A 25,827-nucleotide genomic window follows, 5' to 3' on the forward strand; every position below is an offset into this window, starting at 1 on the left:
GTGAATTACCAGTTTTGATGTGTTACTGGGGTGTATTACCAGTTTAGATGTGTTACTGGGGTGTATTACCAGTTTAGATGTGTTACTGCTAAGGTGAGGACTCAGAACTTTGGCCGCTCTAATATACAGAATTTCTTCTGTTTAAGACACACTGCTGTTGATATAATCCTGTGTATAAAACACACTGCTGTTGATATAATCCTGTGTATAAAACACACTGCTGTTGATTTAATCCTATGTATAAAACACACTGCTGTTGATTTAATCCTGTGTTTAAGACACACTGCTGTTGATATAATCCTGTGTATAAAACACACTGCTGTTGATATAATCCTGTGTATAAAACACACTGCTGTTGATATAATCCTGTGTATAAACACACTGCTGTTGATATAATCCTGTGTTTGAGACACACTGCTGTTGATTTAATCCTGTGTATAAGACACACTGCTGTTGATTTAATCCTGTGTATAAGACACACTGCTGTTGATATAATCCTGTGTTTAAGACACACTGCTGTTGATTTAATCCTGTGTATAAAACACACTGCTGTTGATTTAATCCTGTGTATAAGACACACTGCTGTTGATTTAATCCTGTGTATAAAACACACTGCTGTTGATATAATCCTGTGTATAAAACACACTGCTGTTGATATAATCCTGTGTATAAAACACACTGCTGTTGATTTAATCCTGTGTATAAAACACACTGCTGTTGATTTAATCCTGTGTTTGAGACACACTGCTGTTGATTTAATCCTGTGTATAAAACACACTGCTGTTGATATAATCCTGTGTATAAAACACACTGCTGTTGATTTAATCCTGTGTATAAAACACACTGCTGTTGATTTAATCCTGTGTTTAAAACACACTGCTGTTGATTTAATCCTGTGTATAAGACACACTGCTGTTGATTTAATCCTGTGTATAAAACACACTGCTGTTGATATAATCCTGTGTTTGAGACACACTGCTGTTGATATAATCCTGTGTATAAAACACACTGCTGTTGATATAATCCTGTGTATAAAACACACTGCTGTTGATTTAATCCTGTGTATAAAACACACTGCTGTTGATTTAATCCTGTGTTTAAGACACACTGCTGTTGATTTAATCCTGTGTATAAGACACACTGCTGTTGATATAATCCTGTGTATAAAACACACTGCTGTTGATTTAATCCTGTGTATAAAACACACTGCTGTTGATTTAATCCTGTGTTTAAGACACACTGCTGTTGATATAATCCTGTGTATAAAACACACTGCTGTTGATATAATCCTGTGTATAAAACACACTGCTGTTGATTTAATCCTGTGTATAAAACACACTGCTGTTGATTTAATCCTGTGTTTAAGACACACTGCTGTTGATTTAATCCTGTGTATAAAACACACTGCTGTTGATTTAATCCTGTGTATAAAACACACTGCTGTTGATTTAATCCTGTGTATAAAACACACTGCTGTTGATTTAATCCTGTGTTTAAGACACACTGCTGTTGATTTAATCCTGTGTATAAAACACACTGCTGTTGATTTAATCCTGTGTATAAAACACACTGCTGTTGATATAATCCTGTGTTTGAGACACACTGCTGTTGATTTAATCCTGTGTATAAGACACACTGCTGTTGATTTAATCCTGTGTATAAAACACACTGCTGTTGATTTAATCCTGTGTATAAAACACACTGCTGTTGATTTAATCCTGTGTATAAGACACACTGCTGTTGATTTAATCCTGTGTATAAAACACACTGCTGTTGATTTAATCCTGTGTTTAAGACACACTGCTGTTGATTTAATCCTGTGTTTAAGACACACTGCTGTTGATTTAATCCTGTGTATAAAACACACTGCTGTTGATTTAATCCTGTGTATAAAACACACTGCTGTTGATATAATCCTGTGTATAAAACACACTGCTGTTGATATAATCCTGTGTATAAGACACACTGCTGTTGATTTAATCCTGTGTTTGAGACACACTGCTGTTGATTTAATCCTGTGTATAAAACACACTGCTGTTGATTTAATCCTGTGTATAAAACACACTGCTGTTGATTTAATCCTGTGTTTAAGACACACTGCTGTTGATTTAATCCTGTGTATAAGACACACTGCTGTTGATTTAATCCTGTGTATAAGACACACTGCTGTTGATTTAATCCTGTGTTTAAGACACACTGCTGTTGATTTAATCCTGTGTATAAGACACACTGCTGTTGATATAATCCTGTGTTTTGGTATCAATATGGGTTTCTCAGGGTCAGAACCAATACTGATTCCTATGGGTTTCAAACTTTTTCTCAAGGCTGCATGTATGTTAGTGTCAGTGTGAGAGAGAAAGTGTGTGTGTGTGCGTGCGTGCGAGTGTGTGTGTGTGTGTGTGTGTGTGTGCGCGTGAGTAATGTGTGTGTGTGTATGTATGTGTGCGTGAGTGGTGTATGTGTGTGTGTGTGGTTGTGTGTGTGTGTATGTGTATGTGTGCGTGAGTGGCGTGTATGTGTTTGTGTGCGTGAGTGGTGTGTGTGTGTGCGTGAGTGGCGCGTGTGTGTGTGTGTGTGTGGTGTGTATGTGTTTGTGTGCGTGAGTGGTGTGTGTGTGTGTGTGAGTACCTTGTTGTAGATGTAGCAGTTGGTAAACATGGTATTGAAGTCTTGTATACACTCCTGGGCGTTCCAGTAATACCCGCTCTCCAGTCTGGTCTTAATGGTTCCCATGTCCATAGGGGTTTTTATGATCTTATAGTAGTCCTGACCGAGGAGGACAGAGAGGGTGTCACTAACAGCAGGGGTAGTTGTCAGGACTGTGATGTTGAGTATTGGGTAAGGTCAGCATTACTGAGATACATGACACTGTGGCAACACAACACACTGGATTCTATTCACTGTCATTAAAGCTGTTTCCTCCTAAATTTCAACTCAAATGACTGTTTTCTTAACACGCACACATGCGCACACACACACAGAAAGAGACAGACAGACAGACAGACTCACCGGCAGGTTGAGTTTGGCGGACAGACAGTTAGACAGACAAATGGGCAGATGGACAGACAGAGAGACAGAGAGACTCACCGGCAGACAGACTGACAGACGGGCAGACAGGCAGAGAGACAGAGAGACTCACCGGCAGACAGACTGACAGATGGGCAGACAGACAGACAGGCAGGCAGAGAGACAGAGAGACTCACCGGCAGACAGATTGACAGACGGGCAGGCAGACAGACAGGCAGGCAGAGAGACAGAGAGACTCACCGGCAGACAGACTGCCTGCCTGTCTGTCTGTCTGCCCATCTGTCAGAGAGACAGAGAGACTCACCGGCAGACAGATTGACAGACGGGCAGACAGACAGACAGGCAGGCAGAGAGACAGAGAGACTCACCGGCAGACAGACTGACAGATGGGCAGACAGACAGACAGGCAGGCAGAGAGACAGAGAGACTCACCGGCAGGTTGAGTTTGGCGGCGTCTACGGGAGCCTGGAAAGGCCAAGAGAAGTGGTGCTTCCAAAGTGACTTCAGCACATTCTTCAGGAGATACTGCAGCTGATTGGTGTATCGAGGAGGGCGGGAGGGGTTAAATGTCTCAGGGGGCAGGGGGTTCTGGATGAGGGGAGGGGCCTCCAGGCCATCCCCCATTCTGATTGGCCAGAGGGAAGTAGTTAGACTGCGTCAGATTGGTGGTGACAACGGAGAGGTCCGGGTCAGGGCTGGTAAAGCCATAACACACACCTCGCTGCAAGAGAAGACCATCACCATCATTATCATTATCATGTGTCAGTGTGTATGCATGTGTGCATGCATGCGTGTGTGTATATGTGTGTGCATGCGTGTACGTGTGTGTGTGTGTATACGTGTGTGCATGCGAGCGTGTATACATGTTTGCATGCGTGCGTGTGTGTGTGTATACACGTGTGCATGCGTGCGTAGGTGTATATGTGGGTGCGTGTGTGTGTGTGTGTGTATACGTGTGTGCGTGTGTGTATACGTGTGTGCATGCATGCGTGTGTGTATACGTGTGTGCGTGTGTGCATGCGTTCGTGTGTGTATACGTGTGTGCATGCGTGCGTGTGTGTATATGTGTGTGCATGCGTGCGTGTGTGCATACGTGCGTGCATGCGTGCGTGTGTGCATACGTGTGTGCATGCGTGCGTGTGTGTATACGTGTGTGCAAGCGTGTGTGTGTGCAAGCGTGCGTTTGTGTATACGTGTGTGCATGCGTGCGTGTGTGTGTATACGTGTGTGCGTGTTCGTCTGTGTGTGTGATGGAGGGGAGAGACTTGGTTTAGTCATCTGAAGCCGGTGGTATTAGGAGGAGGAACCAGACCACAGACTCAAATGAATCCAGTTTTACTCTGGGAATGAACAGCATCTTCTCCAGTAAACCCACTCACTCACTCACTCACTCACTCACTCACTCACTCAGGGGAGCTTAGGGTTAAAGGTTAAATGTCAGCAAGTAGGTATGAAGGCTTCCTGAACACAGCTGAGACCTTTCACAGTGTCACTTCACCTTCACCTTAAAGGCCCTTACGCACCTTTAACCCCGGGTACAAACACCTGTCTGTGTAAATGTCACTTCACCTTCACCTTAAAGGCCCTTACAGAAAACCCCGGGTACAAACACCTGTCTGTGTAAATGTCACTTCACCTTCACCTTAAAGGCCTTACGGAGAACCCCAGGTACAAACACCTGTCTGTGTAAATGTCACTTCACCTTCACCTTAAAGGCCCTTACGGCAAACCCCAGGTACAAACACCTGTCTGTGTAAATGTCACTTCACCTTCACCTTAAAGGCCCTTACGGCAAACCCCAGGTACAAACACCTGTCTGTGTAAATGTCACTTCACCTTCACCTTAAAGGCCTTTACGGAGAACCCCGGGTACAAACACCTCTCTCTTTTTCTCACGTTTCTCAGAAACACACCAGAGCTGTGACACGGAAGAGCATGGAAGACAGGGGCTTATGCAACAGCAGGAAGGTTGGATATTTTCCCTAAATGTGTGAGATTGTGTGTGTGTGTGTGTGTGTGTGTGTGTGTGTGTGTGTGTTTTAGCCCAAGGCTGCTGGCATAGATGTGAAATTCTCATATTTATGTTTACGTATGGAAACACATATACGAGTATTCAGTTAGAAACTTGGCTGCAGGAGAGGGGCTGTTCCCAATTACAGCATTTAAGTGAAGTTAGTTAAGTTAATCATTTTAATGGTTCTGTAAAATAAATGAGTTAAGTTAATCATTTTAATAGTTCTGTAAAATAAATGAGTTAAGTTAATCATTTTAATGGTTCTGTAATATAAGTTAGTTAAGTTAATCATTTTAATAGTTCTGTGAAATAAGTCAGTTAAGTTAATCATTTTAATGGTTCTGTAATATAAGTTAGTTAAGTTAATCATTTTAATAGTTCTGTAAAATAAGTTAGTTAAGTTAATCATTTTAATGGTTCTGTAATATAAGTTAGTTAAGTTAATCATTTTAATGGTTCTGTAAAATAAATGAGTTAAGTTAATCATTTTAATAGTTCTGTAAAATAAATGAGTTAAGTTAATCATTTTAATAGTTCTGTAAAATAAATGAGTTAAGTTAATCATTTAATGGTTCTGTAAAATGAGTAAAGTTAGTTACTCATAGTTACTCATAGTTAGTTACTCAAATGAGTAAAATTAGTTACTCACGTGAGCAAAAATACGAGCATGCTGTTTTTTGGTCATATGCATCTCAAACTGAACTTCAGGTTCTCATTTGGGAACGATCTTTACATACAGTGTGAGGTAGTTGAGCATCCTTTCAGCAGAACTAGTAGATTTAAAAAATCTTTGCTGGCATGAAACTGGAAGTCAAAGCCATTACAACAAAAACGTTAATTCTGATCACTGCAATGTCCATTGTGTTTATTTCTGCCAAAAGTAACAACCTTCATGTAAAACTTACTGTAGTAGCTCTCGCAACTGGTTGCTGCTGGAACATTACGACTCCGCAAACGCACATGAGACTTGTCAACAAGACGACTTGGCCAATCAGATCGCGCTATCCAACCCCGAGAAAACCCGTACATTACATTACGGTCCAGAGAAAGAATTGCGTCACGCTATTTTGGAAGAACGGTAACTCCATGAAGTGATTTTGTGAGGTGGCTAGCTCTCTAGCGGGTTTATTTTACCAGTCAAGCACAAACATCAACAAATAAAACACCAAAATGGCGACCGTTCCAGCCAACCTCCAGCGCAAGATAAGCACTTTAAACAGCGACTGGGGTTCAAAGCACGCACAGAGCGAGGGCAAACAGCTCCGATAATCCCCATTCCGCGAACTCCCCTTATTCTTCCTCGCTGTACTTTCCTCACTAGACGTAACGTAAACACATTTCGGGAATTCAACTCGATCTGTCTACATATTCGCGAAACAATTTACGTAGGATTCCACACGTAGCACGGGTACAGTTAACGTCTCGTACGTAACAGGGAGGTCGTAACTTATGTCACGAATACGGCCTACGGCTAGGTTACAAACATGTACCCTAGGTATGGATCGCACATTCTAGCAACTAAAACACAGAAAAAATCGAAGGCAGCGTCTACACCAAGCGCAAAAACACACATACTCACTAAAAGCCCAAAACAGGTACACTTACTAACTAAAATCAAAATAACATAAATGATATTTCACCGGCGAAAAAGGCCTCCTCTAAACACATCACTTGTTCCTAGTTTGGCGTCGCACGGACCCGTTTCGCGACCTAATTTTCAATTTCCAGCTGGATAGCTCTAAACCCCTCACCACAACCATTTTAAGTCCATATTCTATACACTACCACACATTACAGATACGAATACAAGTAAACCTCGTTTTATTTACCTTTTACGCGGGGCTGTCAGTGTGCGCGTGTGGGTCTTCCCCTCTCCGCGACCGATTCCACCGCAAACACAGACAGTCGCCTGACGTCAATGACGTCACACGCACACACACCCACCGCAACGGGAACGTCCCGTTCTGTGGTACTTCTGAACAGTTTTTGTGTGTGTGCGTATCCTTTAAAATAATTTTATATAACTGAAATGTCGATACATTTTTTTTTAAAAACTCTGAACCTTTGCCCAGTTTACTTAAGTAGCCTAAAGACAAATGTATAAGTATAAACGCAAGTTCGGCGTTTCCTTCGAGGTGTGTCGTGAAGTCTCTAAAAACAGCCACCTTTTCAAAATAATAGTCACTTGGACAGAATCAGAATTCAGACCAGGAGATACAATAAAAAGCGAATCACATTTGACATTCCCAGTACGCAGTCCAAACACTGTACTTGTCAAAGCCTCTTGGTGCCAACTTCACGAGGAAAAAAAAAACACTGAAATGGCTGAAATTTTAAATGCTAGACATAATCATAGATTTTGTGGGCAAACAAGTTTCAGAGTAATGCTTTGAACACATGTAACACGCTGACAGACTGTGTTACTGTAACTGCAGCTGTAAGTCAGGACTAACTGACTAAAGCTTTGTGCTACCGAGTGTTATAAAATAGCTAAGTCAAAGATCTTTTAAACCCCTTTGGTGATGCTACAACACTAACATGATTTGCCAAATTTAATATTGTGTATTTAAACAATGGTTAGAGAACCGGGCTTGTGACTGGAGGGTTGCCGGTTCGATTCCCAGGCCCAACATCCACGGCTGTGTGCCCTTGGGCAAGGCACTTAACCCCAATGCTCCTCGGGCGCTCACAGAAGGCTGCCCACTGCTCCAGCGTCTGGTGTGTGTGTGTGTTCACTACTGGTGTGTTAGATGGGTTTAATGCAGAGGACAAATTCACTTAACCCCAATGCTCCCCTGGCGCTCACAGAAGGCTGCCCACTGCTCCAGCGTCTGGTGTGTGTGTGTGTTCACTACTGGTGTGTTAGATGGGTTTAATGCAGAGGACAAATTCACTTAACCCCAATGCTCCCCTGGCGCTCACAGAAGGCTGCCCACTGCTCCAGCGTCTGGTGTGTGTGTGTTCACTACTGGTGTGTTGGATGGGTTAATGTGTGTTAATGCAGAGGACAAATTCACTGCTCACACTTTGTGTGCGCAATCACTGAAACTTGACTTTGTAAAACTTAACTTAATATTTTGATTTCCAGAGCATTTGGTAAACATGACCTGTTTTGACCCTGAGGGAGAGTGTGTGTGTTAAAGGCTCATGTGGACGTGTGAGAGAGACTGACCACCAAGCAGCACACAGAGGCAGAACAAAGTCTAGTGTTAAACATAGAAACGCAACACTGGTTGAGGCGGCGCCTATAAACATTTATTTGTTTGTCAAAGAGAAGTCGACGTGAAACTGGTGTAAAATACAAGGCTCGTTCTTTTCTCTCTAATATAACACAAACATACACAAAAACACACACACATTAAAAAAAAAAAAAAAAAAAGGAAGAGAAAGCACTATCCAGCTGACCAATGATATCTGAAGAAAGATGAGTGGCGATTTGCACTGCCAATCATATGTGTTTGAACACACAAAAATAACATGCACTCCAAGTTCAAACGGCCAATGAAATTCTGAGAAAAAAAGAAAAGAAGAAGAAAAAAAAAAGTGTAGGAGAAACTGAATTGTAACTAAAAGGCACAATAAAAGTCTATACTATATACAGAATAAAAAAAATGGAATAACTGTGGAGATACTAGTGTATGAGTGCATATGAGAATGAGACAGAATGGGTGATTTTATTGGACAGAGAGGCAGTGTGTGGGAGGGGAGAGGAGTGAACCGCACTCTGATTGGTCCACATTGCGGCGGTCATGGGAACCTGTACAGACTTCATCAAATACTCAAATTTACAGGTGAAAGGCTGAAAAAGACCCATCAGAAACGAGGGTCACTCGATGACAACCTGGTCGGCATCGCCGCCTTTCTCCTCCTGTTTCTCCCCGTCTCCGTCTGCCTGTTCCTCGGCTTCCTCCCCGTCTAACACTTCGTCCAAGATCTCCTCGTGCCCCTCCTCCTCCTCCTCGCCGTCTCCCACTTCCAGCCCCTCCTCTCCTTCTTCATCTCCCAGCTCAATGCCCTCCTCATCCTCCTCTTCCTCTCCTCCGTTCTCTCCCTCTATCCCATGGGCCCCCTCTTCCGTCATCATCTCTGCCTCATCGCTCCCCCCATCTTTCCCCTCGGACTTGGGAGCCTGGGCCGGATCTTCCGAAGATGGATCCGCCTTCTCCTGTTGGTCTGCCTTTACAGGGCTCTCATTGGTCAGATCCACCTCTGACACCTCCATCACCATGGATTCCTCTGCGTCCTGGTCATCTTGGTTACCGGTAAACGGATTCTCACCCTGGAGAGTGAGAGACACAGAATGTGTGATAGCCGTGCTTTTTAACTTGGGCTTTGAGTGTTTGAGCGTGTAATGTACTGTGTGTGCTGAGGCAGCAGCGCCAGTGAGGGTCAGATACAGAGCAGACACCACACACCTTCAGATAGCTCTCCAGTTTCTTGCCAATGACCTTGTGGTTGAGGATGCTCCGAGCTACTGACAGACTCGACCTCTTCGACTGCTCCATCATGCCCTGAGGTGGAAGGTCAAAAGGTTAACCTACTGCTGTAGCAGTTTGGTGATTTGAGATGTTTTTGAATCAGATGGTACTGCATTGGGACGTGTGTGTGTGTGTGTGTGTGTGCGTGAGTACCTTGCGGTTGTAGTTGTGGTCTGGTGATTTGAGATGTTTTTGAATCAGATGGTACTGCATTGGGACATGTGTGTGTATGTGTGTGTGTGCGTGAGTACCTTGCGGTTGTAGTTGTGGTCTGGTGATTTGAGATGTTTTTGAATCAGATGGTACTGCATTGGGACATGTGTGTGTATGTGTGTGTGTGTGTGTGTGTGTGCGTGAGTACCTTGCGGTTGTAGTTGTGGTCTGGTGATTTGAGATGTTTTTGAATCAGATGGTACTGCATTGGGACATGTGTGTGTATGTGTGTGTGTGTGTGTGTGTGTGTGTGTGCATGAGTACCTTGCGGTTGTAGTTGTGGTCTGGTGATTTGAGATGTTTTTGAATCAGATGGTACTGCATTGGGACATGTGTGTGTATGTGTGTGTGTGTGTGTGTGTGTGTGTGTGTGTGTGTGTGTGTGTGTGCGTGAGTACCTTGCGGTTGTAGTTGTGGTCTGGTGATTTGAGATGTTTTTGAATCAGATGGTACTGCATTGGGACATGTGTGTGTGTGTGTGCATGCACCTTGCGGTTGTAGTTGTGGTCTGGTGATTTGAGATGTTTTTGAATCAGATGGTACTGCATTGGGACGTGTGTATGTGTGTGTGTGTGTGTGTGTGTGCATGCACCTTGCGGTTGTAGTTGTGGTCTGGTGATCTGAGATGTTTTTGAATCAGATGGTACTGCATTGGGACGTGTGTATGTGTGTGTGTGTGTGTGTGTGTGCATGCACCTTGCGGTTGTAGTTGTGGTCTGGTGATTTGAGATGTTTTTGAATCAGATGGTACTGCATTGGGATGAACAGATCGCAGGCGGCACAGTGAGCAGCTTCAACCTTCTTCATAAAGTGTTCCATCCCAATGTCTATAGCACAGAGTTAAACAGACACATAACACATCATACAGAGTTTTACACACACGCACACACACTCAATCAAAGTTTGCAACTTACAGGACAAGGTTACATACAAACACACACACCGTGCTAGGGTAGTTACTCAAAAAAGAAATTAGTTCTAAGTTACCAATTACTTCTTGAAATTGTAATGGGATTACTTTACTCATTACTCCTTTTGAAAAGTGATTGCACTACTCATTACTTTACTTTTAAATTACTCTCTAAAACTACAAATTCCCCAATTTACCACATAATAATACAAGGACAAACATCATAGTCCTTTCATTACTTTACTTTCAATGCAACAGCCTAGTGCAAAGTATGAACTCAGTTAAAGACACAACTTATCAGCCTTTAATTAGAAAACAGTGTAGCCAACACTGGTTGGAGCAGTCTACACAGTAAAACTGATACATCAGACACATGGTGAAAATGATCCACCAAACCTATGAGATTTCAAACCAGGCCATGTGAAAGCCTGAGGAACAGAGAGCAGACACCTGTAGTTCACACAAAAACTCTTCACCACTGGTAGTTTCTGAGGTAATACGTTTTGGTATCGTCATCAGCTGACAGCTGTGTTATCTGTATTTTGTGATTAAAAGTGACCTTAAACATCTCCATATTATTGTCCTGGTTGGTTACACCGTATTTTCGAGTTTCCGCAAATGTAGCAGACCTTGCTAACTAGCTAACTAACCAGTTGTCGGCCATGTCCCATTTAAAGGGAGCTACTGTCAAGGACCCAAGTCTCTCCTTAGTGACAGTGGGTAGTCATATTATAGATACACAGCTAAGGTGAACAGGTGTGTGTCGCATCATAGCTGCTTCTATAATCATGTATTTGAACATCGTTGGAGCACTGTATTGACCAATTAGCACCAACGACCAGAAGTATCAGTTTTATTTAGTTAAATTTAAATACTCAGGATGAAAAACATTCTTTTGAAAAGGCATGTGTAATGCAGGAATGGACATTTTAATAATCCAGTAACAGTAATGCTTTACTTCATTAAGGAGGAAAGTAACATAATTACAGAAACACGTTACTCTGTATCTCCTTACCCTCAACACTGCACTCTCACACACACACACTCACACTTGTACTTCTATCTTTGTGAGGACACTCATTGTTCCCTAACCCCTTACCCTGACCTAAACCTAATCTAACCTGAGCCTTAAAACCAAGTCTTAACCCTCTAACAGCCCTTTGGAGAAGTGAGGACCAGTATGTCCTCACTCCCAAGGTCTAAAAGTAAAACTGGTCCTCACACACACACCCCGACACACACACACACCCCGTTTTTCCACAACCCACCACCCACTTGTCACAACAGACAGAAAACACACACACAAATCACCAAGTACAAACCGAGGTGTTTCCAGACATGTGGGATGAGGAGAGCGCACACACACACACACACACACACTCACCCCTTGTCAGATCCTGTTCTTTATAAATTTGACAGATGGCAGCACTCAGATTCTCCATCTGCTTCGTTCTCTCCTCTGTCCTCTTGAACTTATTTATCAGGTACTCCTGTAAACACAAACACACACACGCAGACACACACGCAAACACATATGCAGACACACACGCACACGCAGACACTCAGTCTAATCCTCATGATCATTTACCACAGACAGACATACTCTTCTAGATATTGCAAAGGGACATAGACATACACTCTTCTAGATATCACAAAGACACATACATATATGCTCTTCTAGATATCGCCAAAAGGTGATCCACACTCAGAACAATCAGGTCACGATAGCCGTAAAACACGACCCTGACTGTCGTTTACTGTAAAGTGACACACGACCCTGACTGTCGTTTACTGTAAAGTAGCACACGACCCTGACTGTCGTTTACTGTAAAGTGACACACGACCCTGACTGTCGTTTACTGTAAAGTAACACACGACCCTGACTGTCGTTTACTGTAAAGTAGCACAGGACCCTGACTGTCGTTTACTGTAAAGTAACACACGACCCTGACTGTCGTTTACTGTAAAGTAACACACGACCCTGACTGTCGTTTACTGTAAAGTAACACACGACCCTGACTGTCGTTTACTGTAAAGTAACACACGACCCTGACTGTCGTTTACTGTAAAGTAGCACACGACCCTGACTGTCGTTTACTGTAAAGTAACACACGACCCTGACTGTCGTTTACTGTAAAGTAACACACGACCCTGACTGTCGTTTACTGTAAAGTAACACACGACCCTGACTGTCGTTTACTGTAAAGTAGCACACGACCCTGACTGTCGTTTACTGTAAAGTAACACACGACCCTGACTGTCGTTTACTGTAAAGTAACACACAACCCTGACTGTCGTTTACTGTAAAGTAACACACGACCCTGACTGTCGTTTACTGTAAAGTAGCACACGACCCTGACTGTCGTTTACTGTAAAGTAACACACGACCCTGACTGTCGTTTACTGTAAAGTAACACACGACCCTGACTGTCGTTTACTGTAAAGTAGCACACGACCCTGACTGTCGTTTACTGTAAAGTGACACACGACCCTGACTGTCGTTTACTGTAAAGTGACACACGACCCTGACTGCCGTTTACTGTAAAGTAACACACGACCCTGACTGTCGTTTACTGTAAAGTAGCACACGACCCTGACTGTCGTTTACTGTAAAGTGACACACGACCCTGACTGTCGTTTACTGTAAAGTAACACACGACCCTGACTGTCGTTTACTGTAAAGTAGCACACGACCCTGACTGTCGTTTACTGTAAAGTAGCACACGACCCTGACTGTCGTTTACTGTAAAGTGACACACGACTCTGTCGTTTACTGTAAAGTGACACACGACCCTGACTGTCGTTTACTGTAAAGTAGCACACGACCCTGACTGTCGTTTACTGTAAAGTGACACACGACTCTGTCGTTTACTGTAAAGTGACACACGACCCTGACTGTCGTTTACTGTAAAGTAGCACACGACCCTGACTGTCGTTTACTGTAAAGTAACACACGACCCTGACTGTCGTTTACTGTAAAGTAACACACGACTCTGACTGTCGTTTACTGTAAAGTGACACACGACCCTGACTGTCGTTTACTGTAAAGTGACACACGACCCTGACTGTCGTTTACTGTAAAGTAACACACGACCCTGACTGTCGTTTACTGTAAAGTAACACACGACCCTGACTGTCGTTTACTGTAAAGTAACACACGACCCTGACTGTCGTTTACTGTAAAGTAACACACGACCCTGACTGTCGTTTACTGTAAAGTAGCACACGACTCTGACTGTCGTTTACTGTAAAGTAACACACGGCACTGACTGTCGTTTACTGTAAAGTAACACACGACCCTGACTGTCGTTTACTGTAAAGTAGCACACGACTCTGACTGACGTTTTACTGTAAAGCAGTAACCATCATCCTGCTCACGGACATTAAGAGGTAAAACTCAAGAGTTCACACAGACACAAGGTCTGCTGGGAAAACTCATCTACCAAAGCACATATGAACGGAGAGGTCCAAAGGACAAACACGTCTGGGTCAGAGTGCTTAGTGGCCAAACCTGGAGGAAGTCTGTGGTGGGTTTTGAAAGCTGATTGGACAGAAATTTGAAGTGCTCTTTGTGGAAGCGGCTCTCCAGGTGAGCAGCCATGTCTTCGCTGTAGAACGAGCGGAACTTGCACACGGAGCAAGCAAACATCACCCTGGAACGCAGACACATAGCCAATCAGACGACACGACAGCGTCCCGGACATCAGCCACACGGTGTGGTGAGACAGGGGGAGAGGACATCAGCCACACGGTGTGGTGAGACAGGGGGAGAGGACATCAGCCACACGGTGTGGTGAGACAGGGGGAGAGGACATCAGCCACACGGTGTGGTGAGACAGGGGGAGAGGACATCAGCCACACGGTGTGGTGAGACAGGGGGAGAGGACATCAGCCACACGGTGTGGTGAGACAAGGGGAGAGGACATCAGCCACACGGTGTGGTGAGACAGGGGGAGAGGACATCAGCCACACAGTGTGGTGAGACGGGGGGAGAGGAACAGGCACCATGAATTCTCAGACTCAACACTGCAGCAGAAGAGATTCAAAGGAAGATGCCTTTTTTTTCTTTTTAAATACGAAATGTCTTTTTTTCATAACAAATCTCTACTTTGCACATTAGGTTTGACTTGGACAAACAAGAGCTGAAATCAACATTAGACAAGGTAAAAAAAAAGACAACCGTAAATAAATGGAGTAAATAAAGGTGATGGTGAATCTGACCTCTGTGCGTTAACTTTGACCCCTGACCTTTCCAGGAAGCCTCGTCTCTTCCTGAGTTTGGGGGCAGTGGGCGTGGTCTGTTTTCCCTGCAGCTTCCTCTTCATCTGAGAAATCTCCTCCTGGATGGACAGAGCTGGGGGGGGGGGGGGGGCATAAATTACATCATTCTTCCTCTCTCTCACTCATTTTTAACAGTGTTGAATTTGATGACATAATTCATTTATTTTTTTCCAGACCAGTGGCCATGTTCCCAACACAACAAACACAGCTGTAAGTCCTGAGTCCTGACTTACACTACAGACGTTTCACACGATTAAAGTTCAGATTAGAGTTAGGGCTGCTACGATTAGTCCACGTAATCCATGACATCAACGCTGACATCAATATCTTAAACCGATACATCGTTGTTTTTTTTATTTTTCTGAATGGACCTTTTTGATCTCTAAAACGCTTCAATTCATTATAACAAATGTTTTTCTTCAGTGTCACTATACAATTGGTGCTAGGTATTCAAGCACATTAGTGGACAGATTAATCGACAGACAATTAGTCATTACTGGCAGCCCTAGCACCAATTACATAGTGATACTGAAGACAAACATTTGCTATAATGAACTGAAGTGTTTTAGAAATAAAAACATTAAGTTCATTAAAATAGAAAAACATATGTCGGTTTAAAACACTGATATCAGTGCATTTTCAGCGTCAAGAGAGAGAGGGAGAGAGAGAGAGAGAGAGAGGGAGAGAGAGACAGAGAGAGAGAGAGGAAGAGAGAGAGACAGAGACAGAGAGAGGGAGAGAGAGACAGAGACAGAGAGAGAGAGAGAGACGGAGAGAGAGAGACAGAGAGAGAGACACACACGCACAAAAAAAAAAACTCACCAGCACTCTCTCCCTCGGCAGGAGGTTTGGAGGCCTGTGAGACACAGAGAGAGAAAAATGACTGTTTGTCCCGTCACTTTAGAAACTGTGGAGATTTTGCTAGGGTTCAGTTTCACTCTGACTCTTTCTCTAGGTCTGTGAATCTCTAGGAGAAATGGTCAAAGTGAGATTTTATGTGAGATGCTCTGTTAAAAAACCCAAAACAAAATCCCTTATACAGACATGGTTACTCACAGCAGCACTGGGAGACCTGGTGTCTTTTCCCTCCTCACTCTGCTCTACCGAGTCTGTCAGAGAGAGAGAGAGAGAGAGAGAGAGAGAGAGAGAGAGAGAGAGAGAGAGAGAGAGGGGGGGGGGGGGGGGGGGGGGGGGGGGGGGCGTTAATTCACGTTACAAAAAGGATGAGTGGAGAGGAAAGATGGGTTTTCAGACAAAGATAAAGGAAGAAAGATCACTGGACTAGAGAGCACAAAAAACAGAGAACACACAGAAAGACAGAGAGAGAGAGAGAGAGAGAGAGAGAGAGAGAGAGAGAGGGAGAGAGAGAGACAGAGGGAGAGAGAGAGACAGACAGACAGAGAGAGAGAGACAGAGGGAGAGATTTACCATTGGTCTTGTCTGCTCCAATCGTCTCTGTCTTGCCCATTTTAGACTCGGGCTCATCGGCTGCAGAGGGGGTCTGCTTCCGTTTCTTCTGTCCATCACGCTGGGGCTTCACCTGCTACACACACACACACACACTCATATTAATCAACACACCACCCACACCTTACTCTGTGTGTGTGTGTGGGGGGGGGGGGGGGGACAAACAAACAAACACTCACACCACACACATGTTAATACAGAAAACACTAAAACCAGTCCACAACTAGACACCACATCACTACAATGGCATCTCTTTACAAACCCCTACTGACTCACAAACCCCTACACTCACACCACACACTCTCCTGCATAAAGACAACCTCCTACTGACAAACCCACACACACTCTCCTGCATACAGACAACCTCCTACTGACAAACCCCCCCCCACACACACACACTCTCCTGCATACAGACAACCTCCTACTGACAAACCCCCCCACACACACACTCTCCTGCATACAGACAACCTCCTACTGACAAACCCCCCCCCACACACACTCTCCTGCATACAGACAACCTCCTACTGACAAACCCCCCCACACACACACACACACACACACACACACTCCTGCATACAGACAACCTCCTACTAACAAACCCACACACACACTCTCCTACATACAGACAACCTCCTACTGACAACCCCCCCCCTCCCCCCCCCACACACACTCTCCTGCATACAGACAACCTCCTACTGACAAACCCCCACACACACACACTCTCCTGCATACAGACAACCTCCTACTGACAAACCCACACACACACACACTCTCCTGCATACAGACAACTTCCTACTGACAAACCCACACACACACACTCTCCTGCATACAGACAACCTCCTACTGACAAACACTAACACACACACACTCTCTCTCCTGCATACAGACAACCTCCTACTGACAAACCCAAACACACACACACACACTCTCTCTCTTGCATACAGACCTCCTACTGACAAACACTCACACACACACAGATTCTTGTGTAAAGAGATTCCAGACTCTCACACAGACACACTCTTGCATACATACACACACACTTTCTCAGCACCCCTCTCACCCCCCCCCCCAATTCCTCATAGACAACACCAACAAACACACACACCCACCCACACCAACAAAAAACAAACACTCTGTACACACCTGCTGTACACAATAAGACTGCTATGGACATACCGCAGACTTCCTCACACACCCTCTCACACACACACACACCCTCTCAAACACACACACACATCACCTCACACACCCCTGCTCCTTCTCTCTGTCACACAACTCACAGACACACAAATGGGGAAAAAAAAGACACTAGCTCCATCTCGACAATCTCAGCTTAACACCACAAAGAATTACAGTCAATAACCTGTACTTACCTTTTGGTCTCTCTCACACACACACACACACACACACACAGCTCTCTCTTATTGTCTGTCTTACACACCAAACAAGCTTTCGGTGCAGAAGTGATGTATGTTCATCTACTTATCTAATGGAAAATATCTACCCTCTACTACCGATTTGAGTGTGTGAGGTCATGACCCTGAATCTGCAATCTGTAATGATCCATTAAGAAACACACATATCCTCAAATTTCATCTTCACGTCAGTGTCTAGTTGCCAGATCTCTGGGGTTGGCTGTCCTGAGGTGAAAACCCCTTAAACTTAACCAGGTGAAATTAAAGTGTCTGTTTAGGAGGACAGTCAGAGTAGGGCAGTCTCTTTAAACCTCTACATGTTTTGCCTGTGGGCACCGCTGCTTCCAGGGCATTCTGCAGAGTGGTGGGGGTGGAGAGGTCAAGCCTGTTTTCATAAATTATGTGGTGGGGGGGGGCAGGGGGTTGGGTCTGGGGGCAAACTTCAGCTCTGACTGACTGTAGTGTAATGGTACGAGTCCAGGCCAAGGGAAGAGTTACGCTGTCTTTACTTTTAAGCTCAAACACTTCTCACCATAGCCCTGGCCTTAAAGGCTAGGTTTGGGAGGCATGTTTTGGGGTTCAGGGGAGATTTAGGTAGGGTCAGACCCAGCCTTTGACTGGAGGTACTTACTCGGTTGAGGGGCCTCTTGCGGCCGCGCTGTCGGTTGGCCCTTGGGCCCCCTCCAAAGTGCCGGACGGGGAAGTCTTGGGGCCCGTGCTGTGGCTGGAAGGCCCCGCTCTCGGGGTACATTCGGTGGCCCAGGAGAGACGGGAGCTTCCCTCGCCCACCTGGGGAGTGGCCCTGCCCCCCTCCCCGGCCAGCTCCACCGCCCATGGGAGGGGCGTCCTGCCTGCGGCCGAAGCCACGCCCCCCAGACCCTCCCCCCCTTCGGGGAGACCTCTGGCCCGCCCCCCAGCCGGAGCCCGCGAAGGCATCCCGGACGGGCCGCATTTTGGCGGATCCGTAAGAGGAGGAGCCGTCAAAGCCGCCGCCCCCTACTCCGCCTCCTGAAGCTCCGCCCATTGCCCCGAAGCCCACGCCTCCGCGCTGGGCCATCATGTCGCCCCGGGAGTCGCTGTAACCATAGCTACCGGATCTGTAGAGATCGCGGGGGCCAAGTGAGGCGGAGTGAGAGTCAAAGGACTCATATTGCTCAAACCTGTGGAGGGAGGGAGGCGCAGAGCAAGCAAAAAGGTGAAGCATTTTCTCTCTCTCTTTTACACACCTTTTCCTCCTTATTTAACCCCTTTTTTCCCCCTCTCTTTCTCTCTCTCTCACACTCACACGAGCCATGAACTATTCAGTAAATGAAATGTAACGGTCTTGTTTAGAGTATCTCAAATCAAAATCACACTTCAGATGTACTGATAAATTCATATCGTGCACACACACACTCCAGTTTTGCCCCCTCTTCCTCCCTCAGTGGGCAGCACCACTAAGGATCAAGGGTGGGGGGTGGGGTGACCATAGGAAGGGGGGTCAGAGAGTGCTCTTTGCCCCCTTCCCGAGCCCCCAGGTGTGAGAGGAGTCGTGGTTGTGAGGAGGGCCAGCTGTGGAGAGAGAGCCTTGAGTTGGTGGCTACACAAAAGGTACACAGGAAGTCATGATTCCCTCAGAGAGACAGAATAAGAGTCCTGGGCCTGTACCATGGGACACATTATCTTGGCTCTTGGCGCTGTGGTGGAGATGGGCATGGCAGGGAGACAGACTCATGTAGTGGAGACTTCGGTGGTCATGTTTACTTTGCTCTTAGAGAAGTGCAACTATAAGCTGTCACTCTGGTATCAGTCACACACAGTAAGGCCAGTAGTTTCCCCTCTTAACATTCATGAAGTGATTTACTTTGCCTGCCAGGGTAAGATTTGTCTACCGCAGGGCCCACCATTCGGCCGCTAATCTAATGTGGAGGTGGGGGGGGGGGTATGGCTTCTACGTCCAGTCTGGTCAGGGTTCTGAACAATAAGGGGACACAAGGTGTATTAAAACCCGTATGTGTCAAGTTTGGGTGTAAGCCCCATACCCGACACCCACGCACAGCGGGACTGACCGTCAAACATTGTCAGGCACAGCGGGCATCTCACTCAAGAGCTTCTAACCACAACTGTCACAGGGAAGTGTCAACGCTCACAGAAAAAAAAAAACTACAGTGATAAAAAAGTCTGAGTTGTTTTGTTTTGATTAATTCAGTCTGAACTCTACAATATATCTGAGCTCTGACAGTTTGTAGGGCTTTGGCGGATACACAAGTCTGACCCGGGCAACGCGGTGACAGTGCTCAGATAAAGGGTTTGTGGGAATATGTGTGTATCAGTAGGTGGCTGACAGGAATAAATTAAATGGGAACAGTTTCTTTTTCCGTGGGTGCTTCGTAGACAATAAAAAGCTGCAACTTCTGCGTACTTTAAAAACTGCAAAAAGCATAATTTACATATGAATCCAGATTATGTTTAAATATGTCAAATACACACAAATACTGCTCCTAAAATGAACAAAATACCAGCAAACTACACCCTGTGTGTTCTACAGTGGGAGCAGAAAGCCTCTGGTTTGATTATCATAGCACAACAAATCTAAGACAGGGCTTTTTCCTGAACAGACGAGGGAGGACCACAGAGCAGTGCATTCACATCACCAAAGCAAATGTTACAGAGCATTTCAGTGCCACGGTCAGACAATTTGGGCCGTTACGGGGGAGACAGGTGGGGAGTAGGGTCTAAAAGGGTCGCGAGATTAGAGGAGCCAAAGATATTTTCATTCATAAATACAGTTTTCCAAATGTCAGCGCAGTGTGTGTGTGTTAAGAAGGGTCGGGTTAGAGACCGTGGTGTAAAGCAGTGAGGTGTGGGATGAATGTTTCCATGGTAACGAAACGTTGAGGGAAGAGGCGGGGGTCAGGCAGTGATGCTGAGGAGCTGACCAATCACAATTGAGAAATGGGGCTTTCTTATTGGATAAAATGAAGCATGTGACTGTTGGGGAGGAGGCTTTGCCTGTTTCCTGGCTGAAGGTGTAAGTGTATGAGAGAAGTGTGTGGGGGCAGGGATGAGTCTGTCCATGCAGAAGTGAGGAGAGGAAAAGAGAAGAGAAGAGAAGAGATGAGAAGATGGAGGCGAGGGATGCAGGCAGGTAAAGACTGCCCACTGAGGTCTGGAGACAGCGAGAGTCAGACAAGCGGAAAAAGAACACTGAGAGAGAGGCCTCTGTCTTGGCTTGTGCTGTGAGACATGTTGGAGAGGATAAGCTTCTGTTCGTTCACTCTGTCCACAGTGTACATAACAGGGTGGACGTTTGAGGGGGACTGCGGGACAGGCCTCTGTCTTGGCTTGTGCTGTGAGACATGCTGGAGAGGATAAGCTTCTGTTCGTTCACTCTGACCACAGTGTACATAACAGGGTGGACATTTGAGGGGGACTGCGGGACAGGCCACTGTCTTGGCTTGTGCTGTTAGACATGTTGGAGAGGATAAGCTTCTGTTCGTTCACTCTGACCACAGTGTGCGTGACGTAATTGCAACAAAGGACCCCGAAATAGGGCAATGCTAATACGAGGGTGAAACAAGACGCACACAACGCGTCGTGTGTCTGTGTTAGTGTACGTTTTAAAGTTACTGAAATGTGAGAGTGTGTATAAGGGACACTGTGTTACTGAATGCACAGATATTTCTTCTGTACATGTATACACGTGTGTTACAGATGCAAAAACGTTAAGAGCAAGAGAGAGAAATACAGAGAGAGAAAGAGAGAGAGAGTGTGGACACGTGGTGGGATGTGATGACATGAGACAGAGAGTGTGTGTGTGTCTGCGTGGGGAAAGTGGTGGGATGAGATGTGCTGAGGTTAGAGAGAAACAGAGAGAGAGACAGAAACAGAGAGACAGAAACAGAGAGAGAGAGACAGAGAGAGAGAGACAGAGAGAGAGAGAGAGAGAGACAGAAACAGAGAGAGAGAGACAGAGAGAGAGAGAGACAGAAACAGAGAGAGAGAGACAGAGAGAGAGAGAGACAGAAACAGAGAGAGAGAGACAGAGAGAGAGAGACAGAGAGAGAGACAGAAACAGAGAGAGAGAGACAGAGAGGTGTTTATGTCTAGATGATGTAAACCCACAGCTCTGTGTGTGTGTGTGCGAGTGTGAGTGTGTGTGCGAGTGTGTGTGAGAGAGTGTGAGAGAGTGTGTGTGTGTGTGCGAGTGTGAGTGTGTGTGTGTTACCTGTCACTGCGGCCCGCTCCTTTCATGCCTCCCTCCAGCTGTGTCAACATGTCCAGACGCTGGTTGATTTTGGCGATGACTGCGTCGGCACTGGTTCCAGTGGAAGAGAGCAGGGATCCTCCAGAGAGGCCCCTCTTCATCTGGCCCCCACCCCCGTATCCACCCCCTCCATATCCACCCCCTCCAGGCATGGGGTCCTTATACCCATACAGGTCATAGCTGCCTGATCCTAGAAGGTGAAGAGACTGCGTTAGCAGATACACCACAACACGGCAATGACCAGAGCACGAACTCTCCCATTCCAGTCACTAGACCGCTACACAACACGGCAATGACCAGAGCAGGAACTCTCCCATTCCAGTCACTAGACCGCTACACAACACGGCAATGACCAGAGCACGAACTCTCCCATTCCAGTCACTAGACCGCTACACAACACGGCAATGACCAGAGCAGGAACTCTCCCATTCCAGTCACTAGACCGCTACACAACACGGCAATGACCAGAGCACGAACTCTCCCATTCCAGACACTAGACCGCTACACAACACGGCAATGACCAGAGCAGGAACTCTCCCATTCCAGTCACTAGACCGCTACACAACACGGCAATGACCAGAGCATGAACTCTCCCGTTCCAGACACTAGACCGCTACACAACACGGCAATGACCAGAGCAGGAACTCTCCCATTCCAGTCACTAGACCGCTACACAACACGGCAATGACCAGAGCATGAACTCTCCCATTCCAGACACTAGACCGCTACACAACACGGCAATGACCAGAGCATGAACTCTCCCGTTCCAGACACTAGACCGCTACACAACACGGCAATGACCAGAGCACGAACTCTCCCATTCCAGTCACTAGACCGCTACACAACACGGCAATGACCAGAGCAGGAACTCTCCCATTCCAGTCACTAGACCGCTACACAACACGGCAATGACCAGAGCACGAACTCTCCCATTCCAGACACTAGACCGCTACACAACACGGCAATGACCAGAGCAGGAACTCTCCCATTCCAGTCACTAGACCGCTACACAACACGGCAATGACCAGAGCATGAACTCTCCCGTTCCAGACACTAGACCGCTACACAACACGGCAATGACCAGAGCAGGAACTCTCCCATTCCAGTCACTAGACCGCTACACAACACGGCAATGACCAGAGCATGAACTCTCCCATTCCAGACACTAGACCGCTACACAACACGGCAATGACCAGAGCATGAACTCTCCCATTCCAGACACTAGACCGCTACACAACACGTTAGAAGGTCTTTGGTTTTTCTTTATTGGAACAAGCATGCACTCACAAAGTCATCTATGGTCATATTAGGATGTGGCGATAAAAATCTGAACTGGGATCAGTCTGCAGCCTCAACAGATTCAACACCTGATAAATGACTGCGGCTTCCCCCACTGTGTTAAAAACGCAGCGTTTCTTCTGAGACAGACAAACTCCTAACACTAACCCAACACACCAAACTTTACTATTCAGACAAGAGAAAATCTACCACTGTTATTACTGCTAGAATTTACTGTCTTCAGTGAGTTCTCTCGTGAACGAATGAGAGAGAGACAGGAAAGAGACAAAGAGAGAGAGAGAGAGAGAGAGGGGAGATGCAAAGACTGACTACCAATCCTCTGTCTTGAGTGAGCGACTGTTTTGTGTGTGTGTGTGTGTCGGATAAATCTGAATTGCTGCTTTCTTACCTCTGCTGGACGAGCCGCCGCCGCCTCCTCCCCAGCTGGAAAAGCCTGTCAGAGAGTGCGGTGAAAGAAGACAAAGCGCGTGAACTGAGGTGTGATGCATACAGACACGCACGTACAGCCTAAACGTGGCTGGATGAGTAGCTCTTTCTGCCGCCAAAACAAAACTAGCCTCTATTATTCTTCCCGTAGCAATATCCAGATGCATAATGCAGTGAGATGGAGTGGAAAAGCCCGAATTTTAGAATCGAAGAATGATATGGCAGCCATTTTGCAATAGCTATGTACTCTTAGTGCACTAACAGGCAAACCGACTCCATTTTAACGGCACCAGCCAGGGTCTGTTGACTCAAGAGCATACAACACGTACATGGGATAGCAAATAAACAATGTCTTGCGTAGAAATGTAACAAAACATGCAAAGATCAGCTGGCTGTTCACGCGGGTTGACAAAAACTATACAACGCTGTCGCCGGTAGGTCGAATCATTAAGCTATCGGTCAATTGCATTTATCTACAATGGAGCGCAACCGTGTTTTGACTCTTTTTCTAACACAATATGTAATGATGATTGAAGATAGGTACTCCGATTAGTATCACCGGAGATTGCACCATGAACCGTTTTCACTTTAAAACCGATGGTAACTTTTGTGAACCATCAACAATGGAGGGCCAGAAGGCCACACTATAGCAGTAGGGCTATGTTAGCACGCACTGTGATGCAGGCCAATGAAATTAGTTTAGGCTACCGCATCTCGGCGATGAAGTTTTGTTATATTAACATCTTCCTTCTGCACAAACACGCGAAATGCTGAAACTCATACTTCGTTTTAAGACTGACGCAGTTCTTTACATACACACACAAAATATTTGTATTTTACGTCACGAAACGATGATGTCGCTCCGCTAGGCTACAGCTAGCAGACGTTAGTTAGCCCCTTAGTAGGAAAGCTAAAGAGCTAGCCGTGGCAAACACTGCTTGGTACATTAATTACCAAAGCATACCCAACTACGTTGTCACACAGCACGTTAGTTGGTCAACAAATATTGCGTGCATAAGTACCTAGCATCTGAAATAAGGTAATAAATAAAGCGACTACCTGAGTTATAACCACGGCCGTCCATATTCTTTTTTTTTTTTTTTCGCAACGCTTCACTCGTAACCGTCGCAGGCGTCTACCGGTGAACACAAATATCTCCGATGTTGAAATGGGGAGTGATTAGAACGTCCTTTTCACGATAGACTTCTATCACACCCAATCACAGTGCTCCAAATCCCGTCCAAACTCTGTAATCCAATCAATAACAAGGTCTTGTCCAACCTTGGAACTTTCAAAATAAGAGTTCAAATGAAAACGCGCTTGTACACTAAATTGAAGAAGGAATACGAGATCAATGTCACGTACAGTAATAAAAATCAAGAACTAGAAGTCTATCTCGCACGTTTGCAGGGAACGACTTCGCTGTGTGCAAACTGCACATGACTTATTCTGCAGATGAGTAGAATGGTCCTGTTTTTCTTCAACAACGTATTCTGTCATGGCTCGAAAAATGACATATAACCTTTTTAAATGTCAAAATATGTACGAAACCCATGTGACAATACTAGGCTTAGGTAAACTGGGTCGTCATTTCAAAGCTTTAGTTTCATTTTTTTTTTTTTGCTATTTTTGAGTATCAAAATGGCGACTTATCGCCACAAATCAGATAACACCCCACGAAGGAAACGCAGAGCTTTCTTATTTAAAAAACAGATCCAAGAATTTACAAAACGTTGCTCCGCTTATATTTATTCAGAGAGAGAGAGAGAACTCAGGTACCGTATTTGTATCCATATTTTATTAAGAGTTACATATGCTCCAACATGTTTTCCTTAGTTTAATTTAGGAGGGGAGAAAACACATAAAGAAACAGGAGCGAGTGGATATGTCCTCCATACATTATCTTCACCGAGCAGAGGTAACGTATTGTCTTTAAGAACAAATATATGACACAAGAGACATTGTTTAAAACAAATGATGATCTCAACATTTGGCCTCAATATAACAAAAAAAGAATACAGTGATAAATAGAGAACCAACACACATATGCA

At 45.4% G+C, this 25,827-nt stretch overlaps 2 protein-coding genes across 2 annotated transcripts in view; both read right to left on the reverse strand.

Annotated features, from left to right (window-relative positions):
* Window positions 1-6,939, reverse strand: part of LOC115817035 (bromodomain-containing protein 3) — a 25,547-nt gene extending 18,608 nt beyond the window's left edge. Inside the window, exons 1-3 of the mRNA XM_030780276.1 lie at window positions 6,871-6,939; window positions 3,460-3,748; window positions 2,629-2,766 (exon numbers count right to left, since the gene is read on the reverse strand). Of these exons, the coding sequence (XP_030636136.1) occupies window positions 2,629-2,766; window positions 3,460-3,651 (330 nt within the window). The 5' untranslated portion in view covers window positions 3,652-3,748; window positions 6,871-6,939. The remainder of the gene's footprint in view (window positions 1-2,628; window positions 2,767-3,459; window positions 3,749-6,870) is intronic.
* Window positions 6,940-8,867: 1,928 nt separating this feature from the next.
* Window positions 8,868-24,911, reverse strand: akap8l (A kinase (PRKA) anchor protein 8-like). The gene is made up of 13 exons (XM_030780331.1): window positions 24,836-24,911; window positions 23,739-23,783; window positions 22,013-22,241; window positions 18,437-18,965; window positions 16,352-16,466; window positions 15,980-16,032; window positions 15,746-15,779; window positions 14,864-14,996; window positions 14,154-14,295; window positions 12,027-12,132; window positions 10,429-10,559; window positions 9,457-9,552; window positions 8,868-9,320 (listed from the first exon to the last, which is right to left on the reverse strand). The coding sequence occupies exons 1-13, from the start codon at window positions 24,858-24,860 to the stop codon at window positions 8,868-8,870; spliced, it is 2,091 nt and encodes a 696-aa protein (XP_030636191.1). The 5' UTR covers window positions 24,861-24,911.
* Window positions 24,912-25,827: the final 916 nt, after the last annotated feature.

Source organism: Chanos chanos, chromosome 7 (assembly GCF_902362185.1).
Source record: "Chanos chanos chromosome 7, fChaCha1.1, whole genome shotgun sequence".
Taxonomy (NCBI): domain Eukaryota; kingdom Metazoa; phylum Chordata; class Actinopteri; order Gonorynchiformes; family Chanidae; genus Chanos; species Chanos chanos.

Excerpts from the sequence above, each read along its gene's own strand:
- akap8l (XM_030780331.1), bottom strand. The coding sequence starts at position 24,860 with ATGGACGGCCGTGGTTATAACTCAG. Across the intron at positions 22,242-23,738 it reads CGGCGGCTCGTCCAGCAGAG|GATCAGGCAGCTATGACCTG; the intron begins GTAAGAAAGCAG and ends TTCACCTTCTAG. Across the intron at positions 16,467-18,436 it reads GCAAGAGGCCCCTCAACCGA|CAGGTGAAGCCCCAGCGTGA; the intron begins GTAAGTACCTCC and ends GTGTGTGTGTAG.